Raw genomic sequence first — 10,369 nt, forward strand, 5'->3', positions numbered from 1 at the left:
CAAGCCTAACTCCTTCAGCCTATCTTAACAGGGGAGATGATCCAGCCCCCTGATCATTTCTGTGGCCCTCCTCTGGACCCTTTCCAAAATCTCCACATCTTTCTTGTACTGAGGGATCCACACTGGACACAGTACTCCAGATGGGGCCTCACAAGAGCATAGTAGAGAGGAACAATCACCTCCCTATCCCTGCTGGCCACTCCTTTCCTGATAGAGCCCAGGATCCCATTTGCCTTCCAAGCTGCCAGAGCGCACTGCTGGCTCATGTTGAGTCTCTCGTCCATCAGGACCCCCAGGTACTTCTCTGCCGAGCTGCTCTCAAGGATCACTGCTCCCAGCCTGTACAAGTGCCTGGGGTTCTTCTGGCCCAAGTGCAAAACCTTGCACTTTGTTGTGTTGAACCTCATTAGGTTCTCCGGAGCCCAGCTTTCCAGTCTGTTGAGGTCCCTCTGGATGGCATCCCTTCCTTCCATTGTATTAACCACAGCACTCAGCTTGGTAATTTAGGGTTGTTATTGCAGTAGCTTTTTACTTTACAAAGTATTTTTGAGTAAACAAATGAAGGTCACAGTCGTTATCCTTCAGGAAGTTTTCTTCTATAAAATAAAGCCCTGTGGTGATAGTAATACCCATACAGAGTGGTTCATGGCAGAACAAACCCATATAAAGAAGCCGACATTGTGCCATGAAATTATCATTAAGGATCTATTAAACTTATTAGGAGTTATCTGGAGGATGCTGAGGATTTATAGAGCCCTTCATGGAGTGCTGTCCCATGACCTCAGCACTCTCAGAGAAAAGAACTTCCCCCTGACATCCAACCTCAGTCTTTTCTCCTTCAGCTTCAAACCATTTTGCCTTGTGCTGCTGTTATCTACCCTTTCAAAGAGTCGACTCCCCTCCTGTTTATAGGCTCCCTTTAGGGACAGAAAGGCTGCAGTGTAGTCAGCCTGCAGCCATCTTTTCTCCAGGCTGAACAAGTCAAGGCAAACAAGTCACAGCCTTTCCTTCATCCACAATCTCAGACACCTCATAGAATCATAGAATTGCTCAGGTTGGAAAAGATCTTCAAGATCCTCAAGTCCAGCTGTAACCCAACCGTACTGCCTTAACTCAAACATCCCTCCTCTAAACCATGACCCCGAGCACCACATCCAAAAGGATTCCACTGATGGACTTTCACCACGAATTACAGCACATTTTTCCAAACCAGGTCAGATAAATAAGAAAATTCCAGACTTCCTACTCAAACCTTCACATCCTTAGGAAGGGTGAATAGAGACAAATCAGAACTGGAGAGGAAAGGAGCTGCTAAAGTCTCTTTGGGTCATTCGTCCCCAGTGGCACTGCTCAGCAGCAGCGAAAACATCAAGGAGTTCCAGCACTGCTTTTCTCCTGAAGTCAAAGAATCCCAGCTGAGTCCAGGATGGTACCCAGCCCTCATTCCATATCACTTACAGATTCCATGCTTTTCCATACATTCCAAATAACTGCTGTCATCTTTCCTGATGGTTTTTTATATACACACACCTATATCATTCCCACAGTCTATGGCCCATCCCTCTAAATTGGCAGTGGTGCCCATTGAGTCCATGCCTTTGGCCTCCATGTGTCATAGCCGTCATTCAGGGCGGGTAGGATGATGTGTGGTGTTGGATTGTTGTGTGCTGGATCCAACTGTGGTTCTATGAGCATTCCTTCTTTTTTTAAACTGCAGAATTTTGACTGGAATACCATTAATGAGGCACAGAGCAATCATAGGAAGGATAATTTGCAGTATAATATGGTAACTAAGACAAAACTGAACGTAGAGACTTCAAAAAGCCAGGGAAGTAGGATCCCTCATTTCCTGTCCTGTGATGATGTGAGAGAATCCCCACACGTCCTTCTCTTATACTATATAAACTTTGATTCCTTCTGGAAGATGCAGTGGCTTGTGGGATAGTGCAGCAAATCTGGTGGTGCCTCATCTGGATTTGTCTGAGCCAAAACCAGATGCCAACACACAAACAATCAAGTGCTCATTGGAACTACTGGGGTGTATTTCATTCACTCTGCACTATCACTTTCCCCACAGGAGTTTTTTCAGGGCAATCCTCACTTCCCTATTCCTTATACCATAGATGACAGGGTTAAACATGGGGGTCAGAATCGTGTAAAACAGGGCAAGGTATTTGTCAGTGTCTGCAGAGTCCCTTGAGCGGTGTTTGAAGTACGCAACCGTAGCTGAGCCATAAAAGAGAGTCAGCACCATGAGATGTGAGGAGCAGGTGGAAAAGGCTTTGTGTCTGCTCAGAGCAGAGTTCATTTTCAGAATCGTCCAGATAATTCTAATGTAGGAAACAATGATCATGAAAAAGGGAAGGACAACGAATAGCAGGATGATAGTGTTCAGGGTCACACGGTTCCAGAAAGTATCTGCACAGGCCAGCTCCAACAGAGGGGGAACATCGCAGAAAAAATGATGGAGGTGATGGGATGCACAGAAGGGCAAGGTGAACACTTGGTAGGTCTGGCCCACTTGTATTGGTACGGTAACCATCCATGAGACGACCACCAGTCTGACACAGAACCCCCCATTCATCACCAGGCTGTAGCGCAGGGGGTCACATATGGCCACGTAGCGGTCGTAGGCCATGGCGGCCAGCAGGAGGCACTCAGTGCTTCCCAGAGAAACCAGGAAATACAGCTGGGCAACACAGCCAAAGAAGGAGATCCAGACATCTCCCGTCAAGAAACACACCAGCATTTTGGGGAGAGTGGATGATATGTAGCAGATCTCCAAGAAGGACAAGTTTCTCAGGAAGACATACATGGGGCTGTGGAGGCTCAAGTCCAGCACTGTAACCAGCACAATCAGGCTGTTCCCAATGATGACTGTGACATAAATGAGCAGGAAGATGGTGAAGCACAATCCTGGCAGCCCAGGGGGATCAGAAAACCCCAGAAGAAATCCAGGTCCATCAGTGTGATTCTTCAGGATATTTCTTTGGAGCATTTTCGCTGCATAAAACAACACCAACATCACTGTTAGAGAATTCCCATCCACAGCTATGTACAGCTCCAGCACACAGCCTAGAGACAGCAGAGCAAAACGAACATCAGGATCAGGAGAGCTTGATCAAAATCTGAACGAAGGTATGGAAACCTAATATGGTCCAGTGGACAGATACAAGATGGCACCCAGGACTGCACGGTTGAGCATGGGGCAGAAAGTCCCATGATTGGTCCTCCTTCTGAAAGAGTTGCCTATGCAATGCCCCAAGCATGCAGTGCAGCTGTGAGCCTCTGGCCTCATGCAGCACCTCGAGCAGCAAAAGGCCCCTGTGCTGCTGGGGGTCTCCTTCCCCCCATCACATCTCCCTGCAGCTACCTGGGCAGCTCTCCGGGCAGGCTGAGTGCTGAGCCTGGCTGGCGGCTGAGTTCCTGCCCCAGTACGCTGACCTGGGATGTAGGGATCCTGGCTCTGCAGGACACCTTTACACTTCCATAGGGACGAGATTCAGCTGAATCCATTCAGGCATCTTATCCTCAGGTTGTAGTCCTGGCTCCTGGAGGGGACTCAGCTCCCTCCCATGCCTCCCACACACCCAGACGGTCCAGCACTGACCACACATCTGGCCACAAGCAACTGGCCCCCTGCACCCCTCCTCTCGCACAGCCTTCTTTCTCCTCCATCGACATTCATTCCCATCTTTGCCTGTTGCAGTCACTCTCCAGTTATCAGCTCTCACCTTCTGCATTTCCCTCTTGGATCCCCAGTGCTACCCCCATGCTGGCTGTACCTCCCTCTCCTTGATGGAGCTGCCATCTGTGTCACACGGGTTGTGCTGCACTCGGTGACATCTCGGTGTCTGCTGTAAGACAAAATGCCCTTAAATAGGACATCTCCTTTTTTGGACAGCGATCCTTGAAACCTTCATCTGCAACACTGAGACCTCCCTAAGGAGCAGTTCAGGCCTTGAAGACTTGAGGGAAATGGCTTGTTAGGTCTTTCTGCACTGTAATGAGCCCCACAGTGTATGTGGTGCCTGTGAACTTTGGGGACCGAGAGAAGACTGCTGTAAGCAAATGATGGAGGTGCAGTCAAAATGCTGTCAAGAAATGTTAGAGAGTGTTGGAGCTGTAATTGGTCCCTGTGGGGCCATTACCAACAAAGCCTCCCCACAGCTGTGTTAGAGCAGATACCTGGAGGCTGTGATTACAGACAGGCCTTCATCTATTTGCTTAGCACCACTACTATGGGGAAGTGGGCTACAAACTTCAGATCAAGATGATCAGCGCAGCACCAATAGATGGTAGCCTGACAATCACACCTGGTTTGACTGTGATGTTGTTGGCTAGTCTCAGTCTTCTCAGTTGGCAAAGCACAAAGAGAAGTTTGTTACTGTCAGACTTTTGCTCTTTCTACTGCCACTATTGATGGAGGGTAGTAAAGGACACCAGACACTCCTTGAATAACTTCTCATTTTGCAGTTTTTCATATACAGCCAGTTGACCATGAAAACTACAGAGCCCATTGGCTGTGTGCTACACCGTGTCAATTTCTGGGAAGACAGTGAAACATTAGGGCAAGTGAGGCTCTTCTTGAGATAATCCTTTAAAGAATTAAGAATAATTGGTATGGTTGTCCAGGCTGAGCGGCTTATAGTAGACTCCCACAGTGACATCCACTTTATTTCCTTGTCCCTTAATCCATACACAGAGGCTTTCAACCATGTCACTGCTGACTGTAAGCTCCATTCCATCCAGCCCACCACATACAGCACCCCTATTCTCTCTTGCCTGCCCTGCATCTCTGACCTGGAGAGCCCAGAGCCACCCATCACATACAGCACACCCCTCACAGGACCATTCCCACCATGTCTCATGCTGAAGATGCTGAAGCACACAGGGCCTCTACCTTTGGGTGCCAACGTGGAAAACCAATAAGCCTTGCACATGGGCACCCGGGGGGCTGGTTGTTCCCTTGGGAGCTCTTGTCTGTGGCTGTGTGGACAAAGGGCCTTTTCTCCTGGGAGGAGAATAGGAGTGTTGTCAGGGCCTGCAGAGAAGCAGTGAGGAAGGCTAAAGCTCACATGGAGCTGAAGCTGGTGAATGAGATAAAGGATAATAAGAAGGTGATCTTTCTACTGGTTTTAATTTCACTTTGGTTTTCCTCTTTTCCTCTGAAAGCTGTTAGTAACTCAAGCCTTATGTGATATTTGAGCAAAGCGTACAGCTTAGACAGATACGATTGTGAGAGGGCCAACACATACAGGAGAACTATTTTGTAAAAATCTCCTAAATAAGCTCATGTTTTGCTTCACTTGTGTATGAGGGTCATTTCACCTTAATGTAACCGGGGGGACTGTGAATCTGGTTGTCACTGACTCAATTCATGGGCGGGACATGACAGCGTTGAATGAACTAGAGAAGGAATGTAGCTGGCAAAGGACCCTAGAGACCTAAAGGCAAAGGACCCAAAGGACCTAAAGAGACTTTAGCAGATCCTTTCCTCTGTAGTTCTGATTTGTCTCTATTCACCCTTCCTAAGGACGTGAAGGTTTGAGTAGGAAGTCTGGAATTTTCTTATTTATCTGAATTGGTCTGGAAAAATGTGCTGTCATTCATGGAGAAAATCCATCAGTGGAATCCATTGGGATGTGGTGCTCGGGGACATGGTTAAGAGGAGGGTTGTTTGAGTTAAGGTAGTACAGCTGGTTTACAGCTGGACTTGAGGATCTTGAAGATCTTTTCCAACCTGAGCAATTCTATGATTCTATGAGGTGACTGGGATTGTGGATGAAGGAAAGGCTGTGACGTTTGCCTTGACTTGTTCAGCCTGGATGGCTGCAGGCTGACCACACTGCAGCTTTCCTGTCCCTAAAGGGAGCCTATAAACAGGAGGGGAGTCAACTCTTTGAAAGGGTAGATAACAGCAGCACAAGGCAAAATGGTTTGAAGTTGAAGGAGGGAAACTGAGGTTGGATGTCAGGGGGAAGTTCTTTTCTCTGAGAGTGGTGAGGTGCTGGAAAAGCCACCCAGAGAGGCTGTGGATGCCCCGTCCATCCCTGGAGGTTTTCAAGGCCAGGTTGGATGGGGCCATGGGCAGCCAGGCCTAGTGTTAAATGTGGAGCTTGTTGGTCCTGAATGCTGCATGGGGGTTGGAGCTTCATGATCCTTGTGGTCTCTTCCAACCCAGACCATTCCATGATTCAATGATTCTATGATTGGTACAACACCTTCCACAGCTGCATTACCAACAAACTAGCTGGCTGTTATTATTATTATTAATTTATTTATTTATTTATTTATTTTAATAATGCAGTGAAAAGTGCACGGAAAATTGCCTGGACCAATTTCAAGAAGCTGTTATCAGAGATGTGAGGGTAAGCAAGTGAGAACAAAGTAGTGGTGTCCATCAGGGATTAACAGTAAGGCCAGTGCTGCTCAATGGGTTCACTAATGAGTGAATGCTGGAGTGCAGTGCGCTCACAGGGAGCTTTTGGGGAAACCCAGCTCAGGAGGGTGGTCAATATGTGGGAGGGGAAGACTCACGTGCTAAATCCTACAGATACTTAGTTAGCTGTTTCCCATGAGATTGGTCATATACTTGAACAAGTTGTCCACAGTCACACATCCCACTTCACAGCTGTACTTGGTTCTGTACTGCATGCAGTGTTATATGAGAACTGAAAGCACTGTGAGCTGTTGGGTGTGGTGCCTTCTGGGGTGTTATTGGAGGGCTTTTTGGGCAGCATCCAGAGTTCACTCTACGTGGATGCTGCCCAAGGAAATGACAGTGTGTTAAGGAAACCACACTTTCTGAAAACATATTTCCAAACGAAAGGGTTTACTGGGGTGATTAGAGGCAGACAAAGAAGCAGACTGCAGGGCAAGCACAGGGGACATTTTAACAGTGCTTTGTTACTCCTCAAAGTAAAAATGAAAGAAGGGTTGGAGGAATATCAGCACTGTTTTGTAAAGTCGTGGTTGCATTGCCTCCCATTTTCACCAAACAGCAGTCCGCTGGTTGCAGATTCAACAGGACTTTGGGGGAACATCGGTGTCACTTTGGGGTCACATTAAGGTCACACTGAGGGAACTCTGGGGACACTTCAGGGTCACTTTGGGGTCACATTGGGGTCACTTTGAGGTGCCTGCCTCATAGGGGTGGGTTTTTACTCATGGGATGGGGCAGGGCTTTGGGAAGAGCACTGGGGCCTTGTAGAGGCAGGCATGGTTTTGAGGGGGTGGGTATGGCCTAGTGGGTGGGGCAGGGGGGCCTAATAGAGTTGTGATGGCTTGATTGGGTGAGGCCTGGTAGGAAACCAATGACTGAGTCACAAAGGAGCCTGACAGGAAGGCGACACCAACAGTGGGCGTCCAACTGGAAACTGAAGTCTTGAAACAATGAATCAGGGCCAGCACTCCATGTAGCGCTGTATAAACCCTCAACACCCACCAATTAACTCCTAATAAGTTTAATAGATCCTTAATGATAATTTCATGGCCCACAGTCAATTCCCTTATACGGGTTGGTTCTGCCATGAATCACTCCGTATGGGTTTTACTATTGCCACAGGGCTTTATTTTAAGAGGCCTTCTGGAAGGATAGTGACTGTGACCTTCATTTATTTATTCCAAAATCCTTTGTAAAAAGTTCATATCACAGTGAGTATTTGTGGACCAACCTCCCCATGGAGCTTCTGATCTCCTTGTTGCATAGTGTGTAGATGATGGGGTTTGTTAAAGGGAAGATGACCGTATGGAAAAGAGCAACGACTTTTTCCATTGGGACGACCCGGAAGGGGAGGACATAGATATAAATTGCTGGGCCAAAGGTGACCAAAACCACAACCATGTGGGAAATGCAGGTGGAGGTGATTTTGTTCTTGGCCTCAGAGGAGTACGCCCGGAGCTTCAACACTAGGGCGGTGTAGGAGATGAGGAGGATCACAAAGCACACCATGATGACAGAGCCGTTGTTGAGGAACATCAGCATTTCCACTGTGTCAGTGTTGGCACAGGCCAACTTTGCCAGCTGTCGGACATCACAGAAGAAGTTGTCCAGGATGTTGGGGCCGCAGAAGGGGAGAGTGATGGTGAGAGCAAATAGAACAATGCCGTGAATGAGGCCGCCGCCCCACGAAGCTCCGAGCAGGGTGCAGCAAACAGTCTTGTTCATGAGCATGATGTAGCGAAGGGGTTTGCAAATGGCAACGTAACGATCGTAGGCCATGGCCAAGAGCAAGAAGGCTTCCACTGCTCCCAGGAAGTGAAGAAACAAGAGCTGAGCCATGCAGCTGTTGTAGGAGATGGTCTTTGGGTTTGAGAATAAGTCAGCCAGCATTTTGGGTAGGGTGACAGAGCAGTAGCAGATATCCAGGAATGCCAGATTGGCCAGGAAAAAGTGCATGGGTGATCCCAGTTGGGAATCACCCCAAACTGCGAGAATGATGAGGACATTGCTTGGGAGAACTGCCATGTAGAACAGTAGGAAGCAGGAGAAGAGAACCGACTGCACTCCGTGGGTGTGAGACAATCCCAGCAGAACAAACTCTCTGACTCTTGTTGAGTTCTCGTGCTCCATTTGGACTCTTGCGAGCTCTGACAAACAGTAATAAAGAAACCAGTGCAAACATATTGCAATATTACAGCAACGTGGGCTGTACTTACACTATGCACACCCTACGAGCATTGCTTGGTGTGATGGAACTCCTTATGGGGAAATACTTGAAAGCTGGTAATGGAGATTCCCACTAAGGCAGGCTCTGTACTGCAATTGGGAGCTGAATGTCAGCAGATGATGGGATGGTCCATGTTTTCTCTCTCTGGAAACTGGCTCCAGAATTGATTCTAGGTTGTAGACCATCAGTGCAGTCTCCTGTAGTGCTGCTCTTTGTGGTTTGAGCTGATTTCTAACATCACCAACAGCTGCACAGAGGTCAGTGCCATTCCTTTTCTCCCAAGCCTTACAAATCCACTCAGCTTTTGTGATGGGAGCACTGAGAATTACAGCAATTCCATCTCTGTGTGTAGAATCAGCCACCAAATGCACAACATTGCAGCTGAAGACCTTTCAGATAACTCTTCCAAATGCATCTCTCTTCCTGAACGCTGTACAGCACAGCACTGAGGTCCACATCCATGCCCAGTGCAGTGGACAACATGAGGAAGGTGAAGGCTCTAACTATCTGTGCACAATGAAGGGCACATGGAGGCCTGATGACACGGACGTCTGCTTTGCTGAGGTTGGCAGAGGTGGAATCTGGGAGGTCTGATACAACCAAGACAGTCTCACATTCCAGGCAATGACAACAACCATTTTGTTCCCAGATTGTCCTGAAATGGCCCCAAATTGTCCCTAAGTTGACTCAAAGTGTCTTCTAATGTCCCCAAAATGACCAAAGGTGACCACAAATTGCCCCAAATTACCCCAAAAGTGTCCCCGTATGTCCACCAATGTCCACAAGTTGTCCTGATTTACCACCTTTTGGTCCACAAATTGACCCATACTTTCCACAAGCTGATACAAATTGACACCAAATGCCCTCCAAGGTCTCCAAATCAACCCAAGTTAGCCTAAAATTGTCTCCAAATTGTTCCAAATTAACCCTGATTGTCTCCAAATTGACCCAAAATGTTCCCTAATGTCCCCAAATTGACACAAACCACCCCCAAATTGCCCCCAAATGTCCTCAAATGTCCACAAATTGTCCCAAATTAGTTCAAAAATGTCCCCAAATTGACACAAATTTTCCCCACTTGTTTCCAAATTGACCCCAAATCTCCTCTAATGTCCCCAAATTGGCCCAAATTAATCCAAATTGGCCCAAATTGACCCAAGATGTCTTTTAATATCCCCAAATTGGCCCATTATCCTCAAGTTGTCCCCAGATAGAGACAAACTGTCCCCAAATTGACCCAAATTGACCAAAAATGTCCTCTGATGTCCCAGCATTGTCCCAAATTACCCCTAAATTGTTCCCAAATGGACTCCAAATTGCCCCAAATTACCCCCAAATTGTCCCCAAATTGATCCCAAATTACCCAAAAACTATCTCCAAGTTGACTCAAAATGTCCCCAAATTCTCCAAAATTGCCCCCCACATGTCCCCACATCGACCCAAATTGACCACCAGGCCTAAAATCACACCCATTCATTAGAAAAGGAAACCAGTTATGAAGCACTCCCATCTGTTGTGAGTCAATGGGGTGCACTCATTTGCCAGCTGCAAAGCAGATCGCAATGGAACACCAGAACACCTTTGTAGTCCATGGTGTCACTGCAGCCATCCCAAGGAATGGGGAATTCCATCCTGGATTTTCCCTGGAATGCATCAATTTGAGTGTTTTCTACACTAATCTATTCTGCCCAGCTGTC

The 10,369-nt window shown here is 47.5% G+C and overlaps 2 protein-coding genes across 2 annotated transcripts; both read right to left on the reverse strand.

Moving 5' to 3' along the window:
• Positions 1-2,062: 2,062 nt before the first annotated feature.
• Positions 2,063-2,998, reverse strand: LOC140265396 (olfactory receptor 10AG1-like). Its single transcript, XM_072361316.1, has one exon. The coding sequence runs from the start codon at positions 2,996-2,998 to the stop codon at positions 2,063-2,065; it is 936 nt and encodes a 311-aa protein (XP_072217417.1).
• Positions 2,999-7,651: 4,653 nt separating this feature from the next.
• LOC140265397 (olfactory receptor 4M1-like) lies at positions 7,652-8,575 on the reverse strand. Its single transcript, XM_072361317.1, has one exon. It carries the CDS (start codon positions 8,573-8,575, stop codon positions 7,652-7,654), a length of 924 nt encoding a protein of 307 aa, XP_072217418.1.
• Positions 8,576-10,369: the final 1,794 nt, after the last annotated feature.

Source organism: Excalfactoria chinensis, unplaced genomic scaffold, assembly GCF_039878825.1.
Source record: "Excalfactoria chinensis isolate bCotChi1 unplaced genomic scaffold, bCotChi1.hap2 Scaffold_85, whole genome shotgun sequence".
Lineage (NCBI taxonomy): Eukaryota > Metazoa > Chordata > Aves > Galliformes > Phasianidae > Excalfactoria > Excalfactoria chinensis.